The sequence below is a fragment of the Gadus macrocephalus genome, chromosome 7 (genome assembly GCF_031168955.1).
Source record: "Gadus macrocephalus chromosome 7, ASM3116895v1".
In the NCBI taxonomy this organism is placed as follows: domain Eukaryota; kingdom Metazoa; phylum Chordata; class Actinopteri; order Gadiformes; family Gadidae; genus Gadus; species Gadus macrocephalus.
Window position 1 is genome coordinate 12713447 of NC_082388.1, and position 26493 is coordinate 12739939.

General features: G+C 48.5%; 1 protein-coding gene across 2 annotated transcripts in view; it reads right to left on the minus strand.

The window, feature by feature from the left end:
- The window catches only part of caln2 (calneuron 2), a 28886-nt gene extending 9643 nt beyond the window's left edge, over window positions 1-19243 (minus strand). The window contains exons 1-4 of one of the 2 annotated variants that reach the window (XM_060055842.1): window positions 17480-18293; window positions 12252-12376; window positions 5956-6099; window positions 745-857 (exon numbers count right to left, since the gene is read on the minus strand). In XM_060055842.1, coding sequence (XP_059911825.1) covers window positions 745-857; window positions 5956-6099; window positions 12252-12376; window positions 17480-17703 — 606 coding nt within the window. In that variant the 5' untranslated portion in view covers window positions 17704-18293. Of the gene's footprint in view, window positions 1-744; window positions 858-5955; window positions 6100-12251; window positions 12377-17479; window positions 18294-18425 lie in introns of those variants that run through there. The other variant, XM_060055843.1, reaches the window with a different exon arrangement.
- Window positions 19244-26493: the final 7250 nt, after the last annotated feature.

Consider the following 26493-nt stretch of genomic DNA (forward strand, 5'->3'; position numbering starts at 1 on the left):
AATGGTTAATAAAAAATATATTTTAGTGTTAAAAAAACAAGATGCAAATGTAACAGATGTCAACCATTAGAACCAGAGCCGGCGCTGGCCGTTTCGGCGCCCTAAGCGACTCGAAATCAACTTGCGCCCTGGACAGGTCTTCCGAGCGGGGTTCTACGCTGACGGTTTCGGGCCGCCCCGCTGACGGTTTCGGGCCACCCTGGCAATTACTCCCGCGCCCCCTCGCTTCTCCGTTCGCGTCGTATATTATAATTTATATATTTTTTAATTAAGGGCGCCACCAGAGGGCGCCCCCAACGCATTTGTCGCCCTAGGGGAGGTCGCCTAGGGTATGTATGTGTGGCTCACGGTCACACATACATACCCTACTGACGGCCTCGAGTTCTAATCTCAGGTGACGGAATGAATGAACAGCGTCAACTAAAAAAAAAAAAAAAAAAAAAAAAAATATTGCTTCTTTGGGCCAGTTCAAATGGTGAGGTGCAGAGAGGTGGAGGGCCGGCCAAAGGGGCGCCGCGGGCCGTATACGGCCCGCGGGCCATAGTTTGGGGACCCCTGACTTAGGGCATGAAACTCCGTTCAAGAGTGTGTAATGGGTTGGATTTAGGTTCTAAACATCTCAACACATGTGTAGTGTTTATGGGAGAGTAAATGTGGGAGTATTTGGAAGTGAAATACTAATAGTACAACTAATACAAGGGCCCAGTAGTTGAAGGCAGTAAGATACATGATAGGTTCCCTCACCTGCCAGAAGATATTGTCGATGGTCGTGCCCAGGAAGCCTTCTCTATTGTCAGAGGACAGCAGCTTGGGGCCCAGGATGGTCATGAACTCCTCGAAATCCACCTGGCCGTCCCCTGCAAGGAGCACACACACACACACACACACACACACACACACACACACACACACACACACACACACACACACACACACACACACACACACACACACACACACACACACACACAGACAGACATAGACACACAGACGCACACACATGGACACACATAGACACACACACACGCACACAAATGGACACACATATATATATGTGCACACACAGACACGCACACACGTACCAGAAACACATACACACACACACATGCCACAAACATACACACACACACGCACAAATAAATACACACACACACACACACACACACACACACACACACACACACACACACACACACACACACACACACACACACACACACACACACACACACACACACACACACACACACACACACACACACACACACACACACACTCAGTTAGTCAGGAAGGCACACTAACAGTGAGACAGGTGGATAGGTAAAAAGACAGACAGACAGGTAGGGAGGTAGAAAGACAAACAGGTGGAGGTAGACGGCAGACAGGTGAAGAGGTAGAAGGACGGAGAGGTGGAGAGGTAGAAAGACAGACAGGTGAAGAGCTAGAAAGACAGCCAGGTGGAGGCAGAAACTCAGACAGGTGAAGAGCTAGAAAGACAGACAGGTGGAAGCAGAATGACAGCCAGGTGGAGGTAGTAAGACAGAGAGGTGGAGAGGTAGAAAGACAGACAGGTGGAGAGGTAGAAAGACAGACAGGTGGAGAGGTAAAAAGATGGACAGGTGGAGAGGTATAAAGACAGACAGGTGGAGGGGTAGAAAGACAGCCAGGTGGAGGATGATGGTGTGAAAACATCCCTTGAGACCCAAATGTAATGGGGCAGAAAATGAGTTGGTTCCTATTTCCGGAGGAAAGGCATCTTAAAGCAGCTCATGACACATCCCTGCTGATGACTCAACTCTCCCAACTCCTTTACACCATTGTACACCAAGTCAGACGCATCCCCACTAGTGTGTCCCCCGTGCTTCCCAGTAGGGCTCAGAACGGAGGCTGACTGCTAGTTCCCCATTGTTCTTCTCCATGCAGCGCTAGGCTCCTTGACAACATGTGCTTAGCGTGGTGCGTGGTTAGGGGCTGTAGGTACACAAAGAGACAGAGAGCGGAAGATTTGGAAAATAAACAAACCCAAAAATAAACACTCCTCTCTGCTCACATTCTATGCCATTGAGATGATGACTCGTGTGCAAAAATGTGCAAGGCGAGATGGATTCCATGAATGGCCCTGATTGGCCAGAAATGAGCCAGTAGCTCATTTGTCTCCTACAGAGGCAGGCACAGTCAACTCGCATTTCCCTCAATAACAGTAGACGGATGGCTATGCCATTGCTAACGAGTTACACTCAAATAACAGTGCTTATACCCTTTAACTTGGGAGGGTTGGACGAAACATCAGGCTACGCACGCCAAACACCGTAATGTGAGGGTAACAATGATACACAAAAAAAATCAAACAAAGGGGTCTCTAAAGTCCACACCCACACTTAGTAAAAAGAGAAAGCCATAAATTGCCAGATTGGAGCTGGCTTGATGTTCCCGGGGGGCGCCAGAGTTGATTTATTTGTGAAAACAGAGCAATGAGCCCCAAGACTGATCAGCAGGCTTTATTCAAGCATAGAAAACACTGGTGGTGACAGCAGTCATTTTCCTTCCAAACACAGTGTGTGTGTGTGCCTGCGCACTTGTTAGGTTGTTTCCACCGATTTAGATGTAAGTAACCCTCACATTGTTTAATGCATGCTTCCAGAACGTCTCATGTTTTTTTTACTTCCTGTTTCCACAGCCTCTCACATTGCTTACTTCCTGTTTCCGGAGCGTCTCACGTTATTTACTTCCTGTTTCCAGATCGTCTCAAGTTGTTTACAACCTGTTTCCTTGTTTCCTTCTTTACTTTGTAAACAACGTGGGACACTGTGGAAACAGGAAGTAAAAAATGTGAGCGGCTGTCAGCCAGTCCCAGTAGCAGATTAAAAAAGGGTCTACTCATTCCAGACTCTTTGAAGGGCTCATTTTCCCATGCGCCCTTCTCCGTGACCGCCCATGGGAACCACGTCCACGGCCCTCGCCTGTAGAACAAACGCACCATCGTTCAGTTTGGCAGATAGCAGAGAAGCAACCCGGAGGAGGCCTATCCAACAGAGAATCTCCTCCAGCGGCAGCGAGGCGCGCGTAGTCCCTGCCTGTTGCGGTTCACGTCTTTGTGTCCGCTCACGTCCTTGGTGAGTCCGCCATACGCTCTGAGAAATAAAGTGCTGTTCCTCGGTAGGGAGAAGCACGAGTCAGACTGAACCCAGGTCAGAGGCTTCGTTTACATGAACCGAACAATCAGGATGACAGCAGCGGGCCTTCGCCTATCCTGACTCATATGCCCAATGAGCGATGGAATATCACCATGGAAACCAAACTCACACAAACCACCAAACGGACCCAAGCCTATGCAAATAGAGGCCTATATAACCTTGATGTAAGAAGGATCAATAGCCTGTCCATCCAAGGGCGGACATCTGAGTGTCATTTGTTAAAGATGGCATAGTCATTGGTCAGGTTTTTATCAGGCATCTGTTCTCCGATTGGCTCATGACATCCATCTTACCTGTCACAGCTATGCTTAACCAAAGGTGTTTGGAGCATTTTCTGGGCTGTTTATTTTCTACTCTCTCTTTCCAACCTGGTGCTGCCCTACAGAAGGCTCTCCATCCACTTTTATGCCCAAAGGTGCCACTTTCTCTGAAGCAGCTCCCCTTTTACTAAGCGTCGCTCTGGCAAACTTCCCGCCCTTTCTCTCTGCTCTCGCCGCTTGGCAGGACTTCCTGCTCTCTCCGAACACGCTCGGAAGTCCAGCCCTCCCTCGCCAACGCACTTTGGAAGCCCCACGCTCCAGCCCCCCGCTCCAGGCTCCAGCCCCCCGCTCCAGGCTCCAGCCCCCCACTCCAGCCCCCCACTCCAGGCTCCAGCCCCCCACTCCAGCCCCCCCCTTCAGCCCCCCGCTCCAGGCTCCAGCCCCCCACTCCAGCCCCCCGCTCCAGGCTCCAGCCCCCCCACTCCAGCCCCCCGCTCCAGGCTCCAGCCCCCCCCTCGAGCCCCCCGCTCCAGGCTCCAGCCCCCCACTCCAGCCCCCCACTCCAGCCCCCCCTTCAGCCCCCCGCTCCAGGCTCCAGCCCCCCACTCCAGCCCCCCCTTCAGCCCCCCGCTCCAGGCTCCAGCCCCCCGCTCCAGCCCCCCACTCCAGCCCCCCGCTCCAGGCTCCAGCCCCCCACTCCAGCCCCCCGCTCCAGGCTCCAGCCCCCCCCTCGAGCCCCCCGCTCCAGCCCCCCCCTCGAGCCCCCCCTTCAGCCCCCCGCTCCAGCCCCCCCCTCGAGCCCCCCGCTCCAGGCTCCAGCCCCCCACTCTATTCGGAGTAGGGCCGAACCGAGGTGGACTGGAGACCAGGGGGTCCCCCTGGTGGAGCCTGGCTAAATTACACTGAGCTGGAAGACCTTTTGCTGCAGTGCTGAGATCAGCCAGGGCAGGGCGCTGTAACGCTGCTCTGATCTGACTCCTGGGGGGGCGAGGCCAGCGCTCTGGACCGGCCACCCTTCACTCTGGAAACCAATGGCTACAAACTGAACCGATTGGACCCACAGCGTAATTTGTGTGAGGCTTAATGGCTTCAAGGCCAATCATACACACCCTCCCCGCTGCACCTCCCTTTCTTCCTGTTAGAAGGTTTCATCAGCACACGGGATGGAAGATGTCAGAGTTTGGCTTCACACTGTTGTCAAGAAGGGGCTGTAGGTTAGCTTGAAGAGAACATATTTGAGGCTCATTTGTTAAGACATCAATCAGCTATTCATGAGTCAAAGAGCTGCGAGAAGATCTCTTTTGAGTTGACTGCGAATCCCTCTGTGTGGGACTATTTCCATTGTAGACCGCTCAGGGCTCACTTCTGACCAATCAGGGCATGTCTTCCATAATGATCAAGAGTCCATCTTGCCAGGCAATCACAGGTGTGTGGAATGCAACACTCAATTGGTGCAGGGGAGAGGACGTTCAGTAATAAACTGGAACCTCTTTTCCTCTAATTTCTGTTCTCTTTACAACTTTACTGCAGCACGTGCATGTGTCTGTAACTGAATGTATGTGTGTCTGTTTGGGTATTTCTATATTTGTTGGCCACAGACATTCAGCACCCCCACACTTCTGGGCAGCAGGTCCCAGATCAGCACCCTGGATAGCGCCACCCCCTTGGGAAGCGCTCCAACCTGTCCGCCCTGTCCATCCTGTGTGTGTGTTTTTGTGTCGTGTGTGTGTTTTCTTTTGTGTGTTAGTGTGTAGTATGTATGTGTGTGTGTGTGTGTGTGTGTCTGTGTAGGTGTAGTGTGTGTGTGTGTTTGTAAACACAAACACACACACACACACACACACTACTACTTGTGTGTGTGTGTGTGTGTGTGTCTGTGTACATGTAGTATGTGTGTGTGTTTGTAAACACAAACACACACACACACTACTACTTGTGTGTGTCTGTGTGTGTGTATCAGTGTGTAAATGGGTGTGTGTGTGTGTATGTTTAAGTGTTCAGTGTGTGTCTGTTTGTGTGTTTGTGTGTGTTAGTGTGTAGTGTGTTTGGTAAGTGTGTTAGTGTGTAGTGTGTGTGTACCGTCATGTTGTGTGTGTGTGTGTGTTATTATTTTGTGTGTGTGTTACTATGTCCTGTGTGCATACCTAGTGTGTGTGTGTGTGTGTGTGTGTGTGTGTGTATGTGTTTTAGTGTGTAGTGTGTGTGTATGTGGCATGTGTGTGTGTGTGTGTGTGTGTGTGTGTGTGTGTGTGTGTGTGTGTGTGTGTGTGTGTGTATGTGTTTTAGTGTGTAGTGTGTGTGTGTGTGTGCGTGCGTGCGTGCGTGCGTGCCTGCCTGCCTGCCTGCCTGCGTGCGTGCGTGCGTGCGTGCGTGCGTGCGTGCGTGCGTGCGTGCGTGCGTGCGTGCGTGCGTGCGTGCGTGCGTGAGTGCGTGCGTGTGTGTGTGTGTGTGCGTGCGTGTGTGTGTGTGTGTGTGTGTGTGTTTGTGTGTGTGCCCCTCACCATCCATGTCCAGCCTCTGCATGATGATGGCCAGCTCCACCTCGCTGGGCATGTAGCCCAGGGAGCGCATGGCCATGCCCAGCTCCTGCTTGGAGATGAAGCCGTTCCCGTCGCGGTCCAGAATACGGAATGCCTCTCGGATTTCTGGGAAGAGTACAAAGCAATAATAATGAAGAAGACATAATAGATACATAAACAAAGTTGACCCTTTTCATTTTTCTTGCTGTGATATTTAGTGATCAAGCAAATCCAAATAAAAGTCCACTTCTGTTTAAGGTTTGTTGATGGAGTAGGACATTGTGACGGCCCGCTGGCTGTTTTGTGTGTTGTTGTGTAGCTTTGGGCAAGACCCTTTGCTCCTCCCTGTCCCTCTCTCCTCTCAGGTGGCTCCTGGTGGGTGGAGCTGCAGGTATAAGCTGCAGGTATAAGGCTCCCCAGTCTGCCCATGGCTCTCTCCCTCTCCAGACACCATTTACTCTTCGTTTGACTTTTGTTACATCATTATTTTGGTTAACTTCTGTTGATTAATAAATAAGGATAACTTTTACACAGTGTGTCTCCATATTTGCTCTGGCCAAGAGCCGTGCCGTAACAACATACATATATATATCAGGCCTGTACGGACTACTGTGACCATCACTTTAGCTTGGTGAATTACTAATAATACCAAGTCATGAGATCATACGCCACGGAGCCGTAAGGCCGGTATGGTCTTCTCTGCGGGCCTAGTGATTGTCAGTATTAAACTATTATACATTCCCATCGGTCTCAAGACTGGCTCAATATTTCATTGCTGCTTCCAGTGCAGCTCATATCAATGAGAGCAGTAATCCAAACAGATTCTAGGCCTACAGAAAGAATCTCCAGTCAATCCCTCCTGCTGTTGAGGCCACCGGGGACAGGTGAGCTACGTCAGCACGAGCCCAGAGGGCCAGTGAGCTACGTCAGCCTGAGGCCTTACCGGAGGGCCAGTTATCTACGTCATTATATGGCCTTTTGCTGGCCTGGTGGGCGTAAGACTTAATTGCTGTGAGAATGTTCTGGTTTCTTTGATAAGACATTGATTTGTGATGCAGCGGCCTCTCCTCCTGCATACTAGTGGTACTTAGTGTTATGGTTTCAAACACCATGTGTGCCTGCAATGAGCTTATAGGGACCCTCATAGGTGAAAAGTTCATGTTGGAAACAAATTAACATCAATTGCGTAAGCATCTGCATTCAATTTTACAGAAAATATAGGCTGCTATAAAATAAGCTTGAATGACGTCCGGTAATTCATATATATTGATATTTATCTATTAAAAATCAAGCATCATCTGTGGAGACGGAGGGCTCCAGTCAGACAATAAGGACATTCATTGAAAGCAAAACACAACAAAAATCCCCCCCTCCTCTTAACGGAGCAATGGAAGGTCTTCAAGTTATTAACCTGCCCAGTAGCCTAAATATAAAGGCATTCATGTTATAAACCTGCCCAGTAGCCTAAATATAAAGGTCTTTAGGTTATAGACCTGGCCAGTAGCGTAATTTCTTACTTTAAATTCTTCTTCTAGCTGTAAAAGAAATAGCATTTTTATCAATAATACTAATATTACTATCAATGGTCCTACTGCCTAGCATCCCTGAGCAGTCAAGCAGAACTCCGTCGTAAGGCAACTCCATCATAACAGATAGAGTGAATTACTGTTGAAATGATTGGAGAGTTTAAGAGGAACTTGATGATAAGAGGCTTCCCCTCATCGGGAGGAAGTGGAGCCTCTCCCCTCCCCCCCAGTCCCACGCTCTCCACCCGCAGAACAATAAAGATAAGCTGCTTGATTCTTCTCTCTGTTCTCACCCCATCCTCCCCTCTGCTCTCTCTCATCTCTTTGTCTGTCCTCTCCCTTCTCTGGTCTCTCTCATCTCTTTGTCTCTCCCTCCTCTGCTCTCTCTCTCATCTTTGTCGCTCTCTCCTCTGGTCTCTCCCTCCGCTCTTTGTCTCTCTCTCCTATGGTCTCTCTCATCTCGTTGTCTCTCCCTCCTCTGGTCTTTCTCTCATCTCTATGTCTCTCTCTCTCATCTAATCTCTCTCTCATCTCCTTGTGTCTCCCTCTGGTCTCTCTCTCATCTCTTTGTCTGTTCTCTCCTCTGGTCTCTCTCTCCTCAGCTTGTCTGTTCTCTCCTCTTGTCTCTCTCTCATCTCTTTGTCTCTCTCCTCTGGTCTCTCTCTTATCTCTTTCTCTCTCCCTCCTCTGGTCTCTCTCTCATCATCTTGTCTGTTCTCTCCTCTTGTCTCTCCCTCCTCTCTTTGTCTCTCTCCTCTGGCCTCTGTCTCCTCTGGTCTCTTGCTTATCTCTTTCTCTCTCCCTCCTCTCTTTGTCTCTCTCTCCTCCGGTCTCTCTCTCATCTCTTCGTCTCTCCCTCCTCTGGTCTCTCTCTGATCTCTTTCTCTGTCCTCTCCCCATCCTTCCCTATGCTCCGTCTTCCTGCGTCTCCCATGGAGGAGCCGGAGGGTTGCCAGGCGTCAACAGACCGTCTCCTCCTGCAGCAGTTCCTGACTCAACTTCCTCAGAGACGCCCGCCCCCGCAGCCCCCCAGTCTCTACGTTCAAGAGAGAGCACAAGCACACACAGACACGCGCAAACACAGACAAAAGCACACGCACACAAACACGTGCACACACAGACAAAAGCAAACGCACACAGACACGTGCACACACTGACACACTGACACGCGCACAGACAGACACGCAGACACAGACACGCGCACACACAGACACGCGCACACACAGACATGCACACACAGACGCACAGACACACGCACAAGCACACACAGACACGCACACACAGACAGACGCGCGCAAACACACAGACAAGCGCACACAGACACGCGCACACAGACACGCGCACACACAGGCACGAACAGACACTCGCACACGCAGACACAGACAAGCGCACACACACAGACAGTCGCACACACACAGACACGCAAACACAGACAGACACGTGCATACAGACGCACGCACACCCACACACACGTCCACACACCCACACACACCCACACAGACACGCCCACACGCGCAGGTGTCTCCTCAGGCAGCAGTGGAGTCAGAGCTCCAAGGGGACGTCGCCCAAAGCTCCCTGTCAATCTCCAACTAATGGCCTGTCAATCAGAGGAGTATCAGGTGCAGAGGGGAGACGGAGAGGAGGACGCACACCTGGCGAGAAACGCCCGGGCGGGCGGATCTGTGGACGTGATAGAGACGCCCTCGTCCGATGTTTCTCTCCTGTGGAACTTAACCAAACCGACCGCTTTGCGCTGGACTAGAGTGGCAGTTCTTCACCGGTCTGCATTAACCTATGTTGACATCCATTTATATTGATTCATTATGATACAGATGGATAGATCACTACTTTCACACATGCACACCAGCACCAATTGCCAATGGAGCCTATTCTCAAAGGTGTCATGACAGGACGCTGGTGTGGATCATAGCACTGATCATGGCTCTGCTCCACTGATGCACCAGACCTCTACTCCTCAGTCTGCTGCCCGTGCCCGGGTACTGAAAGAACCATGATAAGCTCTATGAGTGATGCCTCAGTTTGTCGCCTCTGTGAAGATGGTGCATGCTCCCCAAACAGGCGGGAGACCTCCTAACTAGCTACAGAGGTTTGTTGGGGGGGAACAAGGCAGCACGGGAGTAGGACATTTATTTATTCAGAACTTTTTTCACATTTGTCACATGTTTTGGGGGACTGGCATAAGATGGGGGCCAGAAGGGAGAGGAGGGATTTATTCGGTTGGATATTTTCCAAATCGAGCTTCCTCTGGCTTGTTCCTTCCACCGCCTACCCCAGCTTTCGATAGTCACATGTGAAGGCATGATTACATCAATTCGTTTTTGTTTTGTTTTTGTTTCTGTCACTAAATTATTTTCCTAAATCGTTTTCAAACCTCAGACCAGCTAGATCCCACTTTCCACTTCAGCATATTCACAAAGTAGCCACTGAACAAGGATTTTTTTTTCCTGAAGGTATTGAGGTTATCTTCCTCGCCAATGATACAGTCAAAATGTGCTCCAATTTCTGAATGAGTGTTCTACTGTTCCTTGCTCTCTCGCTCTCCCTCTCTGTCTCTGCATTAGCGTGCTTGTCATTAGTCTATCTGCCCGGACACAGTGTCGGGTGTTCTGTGCCCACTCGTGTCCGTCTTGGAAATAACCCTGCCTAAGCTCGTCATCCTCCACCCACCTTTTACTATCTGTCACTTCAGCAAGAGCTTGTGATGCCCTCTCAGTCCCCTCTAAGCCTGTGAATATCCCCTTCTGCTGTTCACTCGACCAGGGTATCACCTCGCTCTTTCTCTCTCTCTCTCTCTCTCATCCTCTCTCCCTCCCCTTCTACTATTAGTGAGAGGTATTTCCTTAGAAAGGTGTGTCTGTCTGTCTGTGTGTGTGTGTGTGTGTGTGTGTGTGTGTGTGTGTGTGTGTGTGTGTGTGTGTGTGTGTGTGTGTGTGTGTGTGTGTGTGTGTGTGTGTGTGTGTGCTGCTGTACATGGTCATTTCTTTGCATCAAATTTGACTTAAACAAGAAAAAGTGATAGTCATCCAAATGTCTGAGGATGATGGCTGGATTGAGCAGACTCACCTTGCCGAGTCTGATTGGACTGCTTTGGGTGAGGCTGCACCATGAGTGATCAGTGTGCACGGGTTAAACTAGCCGTCAGGGCACACACTCAGGGAGCTCTCCTGCATGGCAACATGGAGCCCAGCGTCATGTGTGAGGTTGGTCTGCAAATCTTACATTAAATCAGCTTTCAACCCCGCCACCCTGCGACCTTGTCTGGAGGAGCCCACTAAAAGTCCCCTTGGTGGCGTTTAGCAAGGACATTGCTACAACTGTATTATGAATGCGTATATCAGTGTGTGTCTGACATGACACCGCTCACTGTGTTGCACAAATCCTAACCTAATGTCTCAGCCGACCTCTTGATAGTTTACAAAAATTGATGGAAAACAGGTTAAAAGCAAAGTAATTCCCACCTTCAACAGGTTGTACACTAGCCTATATCTGCATTGCAATAGGATTCTAACTTCTTACTGAGGTCATTAATGATCCCAGGGCATTTATCGCAAAGAGTAGGGGTTTCCCCGGTGTCCTGGCCCAACCAGGCTCATTCAATCTGGCCCCCTATCATCCTCCTGTATAATTGGCTGACTAATTAATTCCCTCACTCTCCACCTCAAGCTGGTGTGTGGTGAGCGTTCTGGCGCAGATTGGCTGCCGTGCATCACCCGAGAGGGTGCTACAAACAGGTGGTTGTTAGTGAGGTCCCCCCTTCACTGTAAAGCGTCTTTGAGTGTCTAGAAAAGCGCTCTATAAATTCAATCCATTATTATTATTATTATTAAAGGAGAGGTTTACAGGCCTGGACTTGAATGTCTTTTTGCCAACCAGACCTTTTTCTAAATGGGTCGATCTGTATCTATGCACCGAGGAATAGCCTTTGGATATAAAGCCACAACCAGTTCAATTCATCCATGATGGATACACCTTAACCTCGATGACACAAGGACTTTGTGCTACATAACACCGCAAGTTCCATACGTATAACTTTTTCTGGTTGAAGCCAAGGTGAGATGTAATAAGAAAAAAAACACCAACAGATACACGCACACACACGCATAGACGCACGCATACAGAGCAGTCATTGTATTTGACCACGGAGTGCTGGTGGCGAATTGATCTGCCAATTCCCCTTCAGGGACATCGGATTAAGAGATTTGGAGGACAAAAGGACTTGAAACCATAGCTCAGTGAAGCAGAATTCAATAGTGCACATGTTTGAAGTCATGAGTGTTAGTGCGAGCTGACAGAGATCCCTTGGAGGTGTGTCCTAGATTCAGCTCCCAACACAATGTTCACAATCTATAGTTGGGCGAGTTGAAAGGCTTTAATACTCATCCTAACTGCGTATAGAACATCATAGATACTACTAGGTGATACATTAGGTCATATTTCTCAAAGCAAAGTCCTGATGAGCATATATTCATATGTTCTCTAACAAATTCCACATAATGTCTCTGGGAAAACGGGACTAAACCTAATAAAGAAACCTGATATACTATAAATGTTCCTTCCTCTACACTCAAGAATTGTCTCAATGGCTCGGCTTAAGGAAGCTAATAGCAGTGCAAACCTTCAACATAGTAAGATAAATATAGAAACTCTAGTCAAACCCCTTATTTCCCCGTCGATAGACGTGTTCAGCGTGCTGGGCTGTGCTACGGCTGGGCAGCTCTGTCCCCACGTTACCTGCGAGCTCCTCTGGGGAGATGCTGGTGAGCTGGAAGGCTTCGCTGCCCTCAGAGAGCGAGCTGCTGAGGTAGTTGTCAGGGTAGAGTAGGCCTGCTCGCACATGGTGGAACGGCATCTTCAGCCTGCACACACAGGGAAAGATGGACACAAGTAGGAATGTCAATGCATAAATGCACACACATAGACAGACGTATATAAGTAGTCCCCAACACACACACACACACACACACACACACACACACACACACACACACACACACACACACACACACACACATGCAAACATTTGCACACCCACACACACATTTGAATAGCTATGAATGTACACAGAAACACAAACATCAATGCAGGTACATAGTCACTTATATAAATACACGCACACACACGCACGCACACACACACACACACACACACACACACACACACACACACACACACACACACATTAACGCAGTCACTAACCTAAATATAGCTATGCATGCGAACACACACACACACACACACACACACACACACACACACACACACACACACACACACACACACACACACACACACACACACACACATAAAAGCATAGTCACTCACATAAAACACACTTCAGTACAAATAGGTCTGTGAAGGATTGTGAAGGAACAGATTTCTGGGTACCCCCCATAGCTTATAGAGGACTAGGGCATATATGCTTGAAAAAGGCTTGGAAAAAAGGCTTGGAAAAAAGGCTTGGAAAGGCTGTCCAGTTTGCGTTCAACGGTAGCATGATAAGGGAAGGGTATGTAGGGGACCTTTATAGAATAAATTTCATCGTTTAAACAACCTCAATGTGGGAAAACAACACTGATGTCATTTAGGTATAAATAACATGATCAGAAATATTTTCTCAGACGTGGACACATTTAACATATTTACGAACCAGCATGCCTTTTTAAAAATCGGCCCCACAATCCTCTGCGCAGGAGAAGAGTCGATGGCAGGCACTACAGGCGTGGCGCCAATCAGTGAAATCACCTGTAGTATGTCCTAATTAACACAGCCTTCATCATGTTTCAGAGCCTAAAAGAGGCCTCAGGTGACCTCTAGTGTGCTGGAGCAGCATGCAGAACAGAGAGAACAGAGAGGGGTGAAAGAAGAACAACAAGGCGCTGCTGAGCTGGAGAACAAGGCGCTGTAGCGGAGGTCCTCCGGCCCATCAGGAGCTATAGACGTGTCAACTGTTTCCCCGCTGGTTATATGCTTCCTTTCAATTTTTGTTGGGCTAGGAAAACTGGTGTGTGGCCGTCAGTTCAGTGTGCATTTTACTGTATTACAGTAACAATAAATTACCTTTCTGTATTTGTGAATTGATCTCCTCATCACGTCCCCCGAAAGGCAGGCTAAACATTTTCTTGCTGCAGTGCTTTACATTTTACTGAGTTTTTTGCCTGAATAGGTAACATTTCTGTATTCTCAGACCTATACCAATGTTGCAGCATCAACTGTAAGTTCACCGTTTGACTATAACATTTGTGTATCCTCAGACCTCTATCGTTGCAGTATGAAACCTGAGTTTACGCTTTGACTCTATAAATAATATAAATGCCTCATGAAACCTAAACATATATAAACAGTATTTTGATGGCAGTGTGAATAACACCAGTGTTCAAGTGATGCTCGGTGAGAGATATTCATATGATAGCTGTGTGTATCGTTTTGGTGGAAAGAATCTGTTTGAGAAGAGAGAACGGGGTTTTGAGTGCAGTGTTTCATTTTGCAAGAGATTTGTGGAGTTTTGGCATAAATGACTCTTTTCAGTTTTGTGTTTGGAGTTTTAAGGAATTAGGACACAACCGAGTCACATTGTAGAAGTACAAGCTCATGCCAGACACCATTTGTGTTGCTGTGAGATGCCAGAAAACACCAAGAGTGTAGCGATGGGAGCCACTAATATACTTCAAAAAACATGGGACTATTTAGGAAAATGAAGGAACATTTGATTAACACTGTGAACAAAGTCACTATGTTTCATTTCATGAGAGAGAGAGAGAGAGAGAGAGAGAGAGAGAGAGAGAGAGAGAGAGAGAGAGAGAGAGAGAGAGAGAGAGAGAGAGGCTCATTGCTATGTGTTCTATATGCATATGCACACCTTGAAGTAGAGATCGTTGATCGTCTCAATGAAATTCAACTGGTTAAATCCCTATAACATCGTTTCTCAGTTGTTGATCCACAGCTTCTCCTATGCTAATATGAGTGTAAGTGTGGGCCAGTGTTCCAGCTGAGGCCATTTAGGCGTCCCTGTCTGTGAGCTGTGTGTGTAGAGGTCACCCCATTTAGGGGCCCCTCTCTGTGAGCCCAGTGGGTAGAGGTCACTCCATTTAGGGGCCCCTCTCTGTGAGCTGTGTGTGTAGAGGTCACTCCATTTAGGGGCCCCTGTCTGTGAGTCCTGTGTGTAGAGGTCACTCCATTTAGGGGCCCCTCTCTGTGAGCCCAGTGGGTAGAGGTCACCCCATTTAGGGGCCCTTAGGGGCCCATTTAGAGGGTTTTCCATTTCAACCAGGGATTCAACCAGCTGCTTTCATTGAGATGCACGCATATAATGTGGAATAACAAATTGGACTAAATATGGATGAATACAGACAGACATGTGTGTCTGTATTAAAAGACAATTAAGAAATTAAAGAAATTAAGTCTCTTCTTGAATCTTGCAATCAAACCGCTACAATTTCTTAAGACACATGGAATGTGTCTTATCGGGCTAATGCTGCATTATATTAGCATGAGAATGCATTTCATCAGCCATCTGCTTCTGCGATTGTCCTGCAGAAACACCACCCACTCATCCAGTCGCCTGCACACGTCTTCCTTCTCTCTCTCTGTCTGTACCTCTCTCCCTCTCTCTGTCTACACCCCTCTCTCTCTCTCTGTCTGTACCTCTCTCTCTCTCTGTCTGTACCTCTCTCTCTCTCTATCTGTACCTCTCTCTCTCTCTCTCTCTCTCTCTCTCTCTCTCTCTCTCTCTCTCTCTCTCTCTCTCTCTGTCTGTACCTCTCTCTCTCTCTCTCTCTCTCTCTCTCTCTCTCTCTGTCTACACCCCTCTCTCTCTCTCTCTCTCTCTGTCTACACCCCTCTCTCTCTCTCTGTCTGTACCTCTCTCTCTCTCTCTCTCTGTACCTCTCTCTCTCTCTCTCTCTCTCTCTCTCTCTCTCTCTCTCTATCTCTCTCTCTCTCTCTCTCTCTCTCTCTCTGTCAGTACCTCTTTCTCTCTCTCTCTTTGTCTGCACCTCTCTCTCCCCTCTCCGCCTCCCAACGTAAACATGTAGAAGAGATACCGTAGCCAAGTGGATAGACAGGTTTAGAGATACAGTAGACAGGTGGATAGACAGGTTTAGAGATACAGTAGACAGGTGGATAGACAGGTTTAGAGATACAGTAGACAGGTGGATAGACAGGTTTAGAGATACAGTAGACAGGTGGATAGACAGGTTTAGAGATACAGTAGACAGGTGGATAGACAGGTTTAGAGATACAGTAGACAAGTGGATAGACAGGTTTAGAGATACAGTAGACAGGTGGATAGACAGGTTTAGAGATACAGTAGACAAGTGGATAGACAGGTTTAGAGATACAGTAGACAGGTGGATAGACAGGTTTAGAGATACAGTAGACAAGTGGATAGACAGGTTTAGAGATACAGTAAACAGGTGGATAGACAGGTTTAGAGATACAGTAGCCAAGTGGATAGACAGGTTTAGAGATACAGTAGACAGGTGGATAGACAGGTTTAGAGATACAGTAGACAGGTGGAGACAGGTAGTAGATATACAGCTGACAGGTAGTGTAGATAAGAGGCTAGGATGGCACATCAGGATCCAGTCACAAGCAGACAGGTAGACAGACAGGGGTAAAGGTAACACATGCAGAGAGACAGACAGGTAGACAGACAGGAGTAAAGGTAAAACATGCAGAGAGACAGACAGGTAGACAGACAGGAGTAAAGGTTACACATGCAGGTAGACAGACAGGTAGACAGACAGGGGTAACATAGAGAGACAGACAGGTAGACAGACAGGGGTCACACAGAGAGACAGACAGGTAGACAGACAGGGGTCACACATGCAGAGAGACAGAAGTGAGATCTAAGGAGGCTGGGTGTTTGATCCATGGGTCAGCAGCACCCTTGGGTGTCACTCCCTCAGCGAGGTGCATCTTTTATGTATTTTATTCCCCCTCTATCCAGCTGCTAAACTTTGAGATTCATTTTGAAAAATGCTTTTGTGTTCAAAGGCAGTAGTGAAAACGGGGGTGGCTGATGCCTAATACCAATGGACCCTTGTTGCTGATTTAGAAATGTTGGTTTGTCTGGAGGGGAAGACCGATCCCCTCAACTGTCCTCTCCATGGACCATAATAATGTGGAAGAATGTTTCAAAGATAACATTATTGTCAAAGGTGATATTGTTGTAAAATCAACATTCAAGAAGAAGTAGTTTTACAAAAATGCACACACACATGCACACAGAAACACACGCTGACATACACACACGCTCGCACACGTACGCACGCTTCCACTCACTGGCGCACACACACTCACACATCCACAAACACACACACACATGCACAAACACACACACACACATACATGATGGATGCACACAAACACAAGGAGAGAGAGAGAGAGAAAGAGAGAGAGAGAGAGAGAGAGAGAGAGAGAGAGAGAGAGAGAGAGAGAGAGAGAGAGAGAGAGAGAGAGAGAGAGAGAGAGAGAGAGAGAGAGAGAGAGAGAGAAGATTCACAAAACATAGCTACACACACAAACTCCATCTCAGGGTGGGGATTCACACTCTCTCCTCCTCGCACATGGGAGACAGAGATAGAGAAACAATGATTCACATACAAGCAAAGATACACATCAAACACACACCTACACGGAGAGCAGCACACATAAACAGATGCACACCAAACACACATGGAGCAACACAATCACAAACAGATGCAGACAACCCAAATATGTCTTTGAACTTGCAAATCAATACCTTTTTATCATATTTGCATTTTGATGCTGTATTTCTTGATGATGATGATTTTTTCCTTATAAATCCTGTCATACTTGCCGGTAAAATCACGAAAATAACCCCCATTCCATTTCAATGATGGCCTACAGTTATATAAAGAGTCATGCAGTCGGAGGCTTTCAACCATAATGCTCCTCTGACTGTGACATGTCCTCATACCCGGGGAAAGGCTTCTTACCCGGGGAGACTGGACTCCACCAGCGTTCCCATTACGGAGCTTTTCTCAACAACCACGAAAACCGGCACCTCGTCTCCCGCCACTCCAAGCAGGGGGGAACCAGGGTCAAGTCCCGGGTTTAACGGTCTATCCTGCCGACAGCATCTCTCTGCTCCCGTCCACATCTTGGCTAATTCGAATCCTTCCGTTTCGGACTGGGACTGAGACTGGGAGCGTCCTCGCATGGTTGACGCTTGGCTTCAGAGGAGGGCACGTGTTTGCCCTTGGTCTGGCTGAATTCCAATCATTCGCTGGTCCATCATAAAGGCCTGTTTTAAAACTCGGTCGAAAGGGGAAAGAAATGAACGCTGCTTGAAGCCAAAGCGGTAATGACTGCCGATGCGGTTTGGTTCGGAGCCGAGTCCCTTGAGCAACACCTCGCGCTGTCCATTAACGCTAGGTAAGAGCCGACGGTCGGTGGCCCCCGGAGGATCTGACAGCTGAAGGATTTGGGCCAGTAGGGGTTAAGGCATCCGAATCACACCACGGATCGCGGGAGAACGGTCAGACGATTTGATCATCATCTGATCGCTGCCCAGTGAAGACCAGAGTGGGACCGTCCAGCTGCAGGCCTTTGAGCACGAGCAGCACACGGACGGACGCACAGCACCAGCCGTATTAGGATCCTTTAACTACTGGTAATCAATCTCACGAGGCTTTGATTGGCGGTCATCCAATGATGAACCAGCGTTAGGATCTTTCAGGACGGCTACAGCGCCTCGTACCTCCGGCGTGACAACAGGTGCATCCGTCGCGTGCGGAGAGCAGCGGCAGCCGTCCCGCGGGGCGGCGCGACAGCGCAAGATGCCGCTCGTGCGGTAAAAAAATAAAAAATCCCCTGTGACATTTGAAATGAGAAGACGAGATCTGAAAGAGTCCAAACCAAAACAGCATCATGATCACCTACCTCCAGATGAACAGTGATCCCAGGAATAGAAGAAACCAACGATCCAACGGCTGGACTGAGGAGGGGTGTGATGAGCTGAAGATGCTGAAGATGTTGGAGATGCTGGAGATGCCGGAGTTGCTGGAGATGCTGGACGGCCACAATCTTCTCAGTTTCCTACATTCGTCATATGGTCTCGAGGAGTTGCTCCAGGAACCTTCTCCCAGAACAGAGCAACATGTCCGCCGGTCCAACAGCGCTTGGTCCAACTTTAGTCAGTCAAAAAAGACCAGATTCAACTGGTTGTGTGAGTGTGTTCCCCGCTGTGGACTCGGCTCATCTCCCCGGGTCTGCGTTCATGTCTCCAATCGGTTTCTTCATCTCACGTCGCCATATCTAATAAGCGGTAACAGATCCCCCTGATCCCCTCCTGGTGATTCAGACGACCCCCCCCTTTCGCGTAGTCTCCCTCCCGCAGCCCCCGTCGCTTTAGGAAGAGTCGATCAATCACCGGAACTATCCCAGATCCGATGGACCAAGGCGGGGTGAGATCAACAAGCTCCGCGTGAGCGGAACGCGAGAAGGTTGTTGGTTTGGCGCTCTAGCGTCACTCGATAAAGAAGCTTTAGTGAGACAGGAGGGGAAGGATCTCCCGCTGCTGTACCTGTGCGTCCTCTCCCGTGACGGCGGGACCAGAACGCGCTCCAGCGCGAGGAAGCAGGGTGGAGGTGAGCGCGAGCTTTCTCCGCGTGTTGTAGAGAATGAAACAGGTGGGTGGGTGGTGAGCGGAGGGATGTGTTTTAGAGAGAGGGGGGAGAGGAAAGCGGATGGATAGTGAATGTGTGTGAGAGAGATAGAAGACAACCTATAGGTTTTATCTTTCTAGGCTACTATTCCCACTCAGTCTGAACGCAGAAAATCCTAATTCATGAGCACCAAGCCCTTATCAATGGAATCCAATCTTTCACATGACTCGTCTGAAAATTAGGTAAACTGTAAGCAAGAGGAAGTAATATAATCAGGTTTATCTCTTAATTATACATACTTAATAAACAATGTCAATCCATAGAAAAATCTTTCTGAGAATGAAGAATGGACTCCTGCTTCACAACATCAGGAGGATGGTTTTCCCAGAAGGCCATGCAGGTTTTGGTGCAGACTCTTGTCCTCTCATGTCTGCGCCACCCTTCATGTTTGACCTCTGCAGCTCTTCCAGAATTCTTCAACCTGCCCAAGTCCCCCCACTCCCCCCCCCCCCCCCCCCCCTGCAACAGCCCCCCCTCTCTGCCAGACGCCATCAGCCCTGCACACTGCACCTCTAACCACTCTCTAACTAATGGAACCGCCAAACCCGACCTGAATAATATGGAGATGAACCAGCCAATGAGATTATAACCGAACAACGATTTATTTTATTTATTTACGAATGATTTTTTTCCTTCTATCAAGACAAATCAATCACAATTTCCCCATTAACTTGAACTGTGACGGGTCTTTTTTTGCATTCAACGTCAGATGAATAAATGACAGGTACACCACATCACATCTTACACACGCTGGGGACAGCCTACATGTGGTCCATCTTTCCCTCCACCCAATAACACCCCAGGAATGGTTTCTTTGCCTATACTTTAAACCGCTTAACTGGAGTGACGGGTCGCCCTATGTGAGCAGCGGCCCCAGCTGAAGACCCCAGCAGCTCTCTGGTGCTCCTCCTAGCCAGTCGGCTAACCCGTGAACATCCTTTGATCTTCGGGACTTAACATCATCCTGGGATGAGCAGTTCCTTCTCAGCGGCGGCCCGTGATTACAATAGCCACTCCCCCCCCCTGCTCCGCCGTACACTCTAACGCTAACGATGTAATATCCCCGGTCTGCTCTCTGTCCCGCGAGACGCCGCCCTCATCCGGTCGCAGCCACGGGGGTTCTGAGCTACGTTTTAACAATTGCTGCGTTTCTCATAATTAAAACTGGGTTTTGAAAGTAATCTTTACGGCTCAATCTTTCCCCCACTGGGAATAAGGACGCCGTGTCGGTGATGTTGTGCCGGTACAGAGGCTGGAGGCTACCCCTGGGTACGTGCACTGTGTTCATTACCATGTTATCTTAATAATAATTAGCAGCTAACTTTAATCGTCCACCTAGACAGAGGATCACAGAATGTCACCGACCCTGATGAGAGCCGTCTGCTGGTTTGATGTCAACGGCTACAGAGACAATTAAAAGTCACCTCTAAGTCCATAAATAACAGCAGTAACAGTTTATGCAGCCGGTTCCAACTGGCTCAGAGCATCTGAAACGTACACTCCACTGTGCTACTGCCTGGGCCCCTACCACTACAGCCTTCCGGTGCTGCCCAATGGCCTTGCAGGGATAGGTTGATTTCACTCAGCTTAGCTGAAGTCCCATTGGACGGAGCCGCCCGGCCGACCACTGCAGCCAATAGCGCTGCTGCGGGCCTCGCCCACGAGGAGGGCTGCAGAGCTGGTCCCTGAGCCCGTCCCCGACCGGGCCCCTGAACCCGTCCCCGACCGGGCCCCGGAGCCCGTCCCCGACCGGGCCCCGGAGCCCGTCCCCGACCGGGCCCCTGAACCCGTCCCCGACCGGGCCCCTGAGCCCGTCCCCGACCGGGTCCCTGAGCCCGTCCCCGACCGGGCCCCTGAACCCGTCCCCGACCGGGCCCCTGAACCCGCCCCCGACCGGGCCCCGGAACCCGTCCCCGACCGGGCCCCTGAACCCGTCCCCGACCGGGCCCCTGAACCCGTCCCCGACCGGGCCCCTGAACCCGTCCCCGACCGGGCCCCTGAGCCCGTCCCCGACCGGGCCCCTGGGGGCAAGTGTCACGAAGACAAAGAAAAAAAGGTGGCTCCTGCAGGCCTGCACGTCCGATTGATCCTGGCTTTGTGGGGATTTGAAAAGATTTGTGCAGCAGTTATTTCCAGTTGCAGGTCTCAGAGATCCTTCCAGGCCTAGTGCAGGTCTGGTTGGATGGCAGCCCCCTAAGCTCACACTGTTACAGGCATCTCAAAATAGATAGGGAAGGAGGGAGGAGATTTGGGGATGAGAGATGAGAGAAGATAAAGATGATCAAGAAGGAATAGATGGATGTCTGGACAGACAGATGGACGGGCAGCAGGGAAGGCGCTTGCTGAGCTGATACTGACCATAGCGTCCTAAATACATGAGGTTCTGTTCTGGTCTCCTTACACAGGTACGAGGTCTGGCGGGGCTATGGTGGTTCTGGTGACGTGTGGAACCACACAAGGTGCATCGCTGTTAAATCAAATTTCTATGAAATCGTTTAGCACATTTCATAAGCGATGGGTCAGGACCCAAATTGGGTTGTGATCCAGTTGGAGGTGGGCCATGGCCTGACACGTTGGCACAATAGAACTGGAGTGTGCGGTCGGATCCCACGGATACACACAGCCTCTTGGGTCCAAAGATCAGTACCTTGAGAAGCTCTGATTTAGCATACTCTGTAACTAAGTGAATGACAGTGAAATGATTAGCATGTCATTATAAAGAAGCAGTCAGCAGGCATAAGGGATGCCTACAGCTAGCATGCGGACATTGGGCAGGAACCAAGAACCCTTCAGCTCCAGTCTACTGCTCAACCTCAAGGTGACGACAACAGAAACACACAGGTAAAAGAGAGAATAGATATTGATAAGAAAGAAATAGAGATCTAGTGGTGCAGACAGAGATCAGTTTGATAGGGACTATTACCACTTTACACCTGGGAAGTCAGATGCATTTACCCATCCTGTTCGATGTGGGGAGAATGTGTCCAAGACCACCTTCTGATGTGGGTTGACAGATACGATCTCTGATGCGTCTTGACTATATTTATACCTGGATATGTAAAAATCGAATCCGATTGCCCAATATGCATGCTAATGCAAGGTGTGAAGTACATTTTTTAACAGCCCTTTATCACAGCTACAGCCTAAAAGGACTATACAGGCTATATATTAAGGACGAACCTTAGCCCCCAAAGGGCAAGCAAAGGTTATTGACATCAAAAGCAACATGGCCAGACAATATTTGAAATACTATGTCAAACAAAAATGTATTTAAAAAGGGTCCATGGTGACTGGCTGCTGGCTAGTGATCAAACCTCAGCTGTCAGGGGGTCTAGTCATCCAGCCTGATCACTAGCTGTCAGGGGGTCCAGGCATCCAGCCTGATCACTGCATCTGTCAGGGGGTCTAGTCATCCAGCCTGATCACTAGCTGTCAGGGGGTCCAGGCATCCAGCCTGATCACTGCAGCTGTCAGGGGGTCTAGTCATCCAGCCTGATCACTAGCTGTCAGAGGGTCCAGGCATCCAGCCTGATCACTGCAGCTGTCCGGGGGTCCAGGCATCCAGCCTGATCACTAGCTGTCAGGGGGTCTAGTCATCCAGCCTGATCACTGCAGCTGTCAGGGGGTCCAGGCATCCAGCCTGATCACAGGTAGGGGAGGTAGAAACCGTGCAGGGTTTAAAGGTAAGCAGCAGTCTAGCAGTGGCATTTTGCACAGGCTGGCAGCTTTTCGTAGTGCAGTTGGATATACCAGAAAATGGAATGAGGTCTCGATCATATAAATATGTTGATGTCCCTGCGCCCGCTGCAGATTAAAGTGATATGATTTTAGCAGTATTTCAAAAACGAAAGAATGAAGATCTGGTGATACTTTTTACATCATGGTCGAGCAAGACAGCGAGGCTTTTGACACAGGAACTTGAGGATTTAGCAGAGCCCAGCATGACATCTTCAAACTAGGATTGTGGTTGCCTCGGGCCGATGACTATCAGGTCCTTCTCCCTTAGGCTGCATGGAGTGGTGGGACATCCATCTCCTAATTACAGTTGGGCAAGATTCAACCATCTGGATCCCTCTGGTCAAGGGATCTAGGAAAGGAAAGATCAAATAAGGAATGCAGTCAGTGATTGAAAACCGAAGGGAGTTGAGACCATCAAAGGATACCAGAGGGACAGACTGAGCTCCCACAACCGATCAATAAAGGAGCGCTCGCACCAAGGCCCTGGCAGTGGTCGCCCCCTCCTGTTCCCACCATTAAACCATTTATTTCCCATTACAGGAGGAGGGATCTCTCCATGGACTCTAAATAAGACATCTGCCAACCAGCGGAAGTTTGAATGTGTAACGTGACTTAAGATCAACGTGTGCAGAAGGCTGCCTTGTTAGACATTTAGATGGGGAATATCAATCACAATCAAATCCAGCGCAGGACTGGATAGATCAGCTGCATTATACAACAGAGAAGCAGAGAATATTCCAATATCCAACACATCACACCAATAATGAACAGAACCTTGCATGGCATTATGCACAATTGGGTATTAACCTAGGACAAGAGGCCTTTTGAAACCAACTCAGAGGAAATATTCATTCATCAGTCATTTCACTGAACAGTATCAATGTTGAATATATATTTTCAGGCTGCTTGTTTGGCTATGCTGTTCATACATGCGTGTTGTTCCGTGCAGTACAGGGTCCATGTTATTAGGCTGAGCTGCTGTTTCTCATGGGGCCTAACATATTTTTTACAGATTTGTTAGAATGTGCAGTAAGCAGTAGGTTCACAAGCAGTAGGTTCTTCCTAGTATCCAATGTCACCAAACAGTTTCCAATGCATCATTTATCAACTATAAAAGAAACACACACAAAATACACTTTTATTGATTTTCAAGCTGGTTCATAGTTTGTGTGTGTTTGTGTGTGAGTGTGCATTGTCACAGAAATTGAGCGTAGGTGAAGTGTGTGTGTGTGTATGGTTGTGTGGGTAATTATTGTCCTTAGAAGGCATCTTAGTTGTTTGTGTGTGTGTGTGTGTGTGTGTGTGTGTGTGTGTGTGTGTGTGTGTGTGTGTGTGTGTGTGTGTGTGTGTGTGTGTGTGTGTGTGTGTTTGTTATAAGATCATCAATCATTCCAGGTGTTTGTGTGTGTGAATGAGTGTGCGAGTGTGTGCGTGAGAGTGTGTGTGTGTGTGTGTGTGTGTGTGTGTGTGTGTGTGTGTGTGTGTGTGTGTGTGTGTGTGTGTGTCTGTGTGAGAGAGTGTTTGTGAGTGTGTGTGTGTGTGTGTGTGTGTGTGTGTGTGAATGTCAGTGTGTGTGTGTGTGTGTGAGTGAGAGATTTTGTGTGTTAGTGTATGTGTGTGTGAGCTGTATACACAGCTAATACCTTAGCTTCCAAGTGAACGGTGTGGCCAATGCGATACAGATACATGATGCACAAATTAGGCGTTTTTCCTTCAGTGAAAACGTTGATCAGGAAGGTTAAGAAATGACATTCCCATTCCCCTTCCCCCCAAGATAAGATTCACACACACAGGCTGATTCTGTGCATGGAAATTAGCAGGCATTATGTATGAAACGGTCATGGTAACCATTACCAAAATATGATTGAGTATAAATCCCACAAGAGTCTGACCTATGACATGAAACATTAAAGTGTCCGGGTAGTGATGGCTGGTGTCAGGCTGCTTCCCGTTGATAGGGTGCAGTGGACATAGACAGGATCAGCTCTCAGAGACAGGCAGGGTGTGAGCGGCGGTGCAGGGTTCGTCCCCAGTGGACACAGACATGTTCAGCTCTCAGAGACACAGGGAGTCAGGGTGTGATACTGGGGTTGGAAGCATCAGAGCTCCAGCTGCTTAAAAGGCTGGTCAATACGTTTTACATTTATTCATTTGACGCCTTCCCGAAGCAATTTGCGAGCGGAGTTGAATAATCACGGCACGCGTTCGATATTAGAGCAGCAGATACAAAATGTAAGGAAGGTGGCGACCGAGCGAAGCATATTTCTTTATTAAAGCAGCCAGTCCGTGCTTATGAGTCAGAGGTAAGGAAACACATGAACACACAGCAGCCGTGCTACAGTACCGCGATAGACGTGAGAATGGCCTTCAAACCAAACATTGTGTGTGTGTTGTCTACACAGAAAGAAGGTGAACCACCATACCCTTGATAGATCAGTTGCTACTAGTAAAACCTGACCCCTGATTTGCCCTTTCTGTGTTCTTTATTTATTTATTTGTATGTAAGATAGTTTAAAATGAGATGTTTGTTTCACCCCTTGTGTTGAAAAGTAGCAATAAAGAATATCAAAAATTCAAACAGAAACAAGCAGAATATCCTGCAGTGAAACCAAATCTTGGAGCACGGCCATGCCTTGTGGAAGCTCACTGTTCTTTCTCTCTGTCCTGTGGTTGGTAAAAGCCATCTTCAGATGTTCGAAGAGGAGCAGACCATACCGAACTCCTGCACAGAAACCTGGACTCCAAATGAGAACACGCAAGTAAGGTTTATTTCTATTGTTCATGAGAATAATGGCTGCATTCAGCGGTTCCCAGTCAAGGGGATTTACGTAAACCTGAGCCCCATGTCTTCTCCCACGTCACATATACAGAGCATAACACATCAAAGGATAGTGATGGTATCGGGGTGACAACTGACTATATTAGCTTCACATCTTCAGTGTCTTATACCTGGCCCAGAACAAAGTATGGACATCCAATTTAACAAACATCCTCAACTACACCATATACAGGTTAGATCACATGTTGGTGTCATCATCAGCATGCGGAAATTGGTCAGAGCAGTGCAAATGTATTAGGTGTGTTAAAAAGGTTGTTGACACTGCAGTGGACAGATATTGAGTAATGTTTGTATCAATAAAAGTGCACACTTTCCTGTTCTTCTTTGTTGCTTTTGTTGTTTTGGCTCATGTCTTGGGTATCCATCTGTGATCGTAAATACTTCAGAAGCCTCCTTGTTAATCTCCCATAAACTGGCATTTGTTTCTGCTGGTCTTTAATGAGGTCCCCATAGATCTTCCTTTCCTCTTAGCAGCGTTCAGTGCCAACAAAAGTGTCCATTTGCTAAAATGTCATTATCCTAGCCCTGAGATTATGTTACTGGTATTTGAGTACTTCATAATTATGTGTGGAAGTCAACGCTGTTCCACTGTCTTTTAACTTTAAGTTACTTACAGAATTCCTCTTTCTGGTTCAAATTCGTTTTGGGTTATTATCTTTGGACACATGTCTCATCTTTGGATTTTGGTTTTCTCAGGGTAAAATCC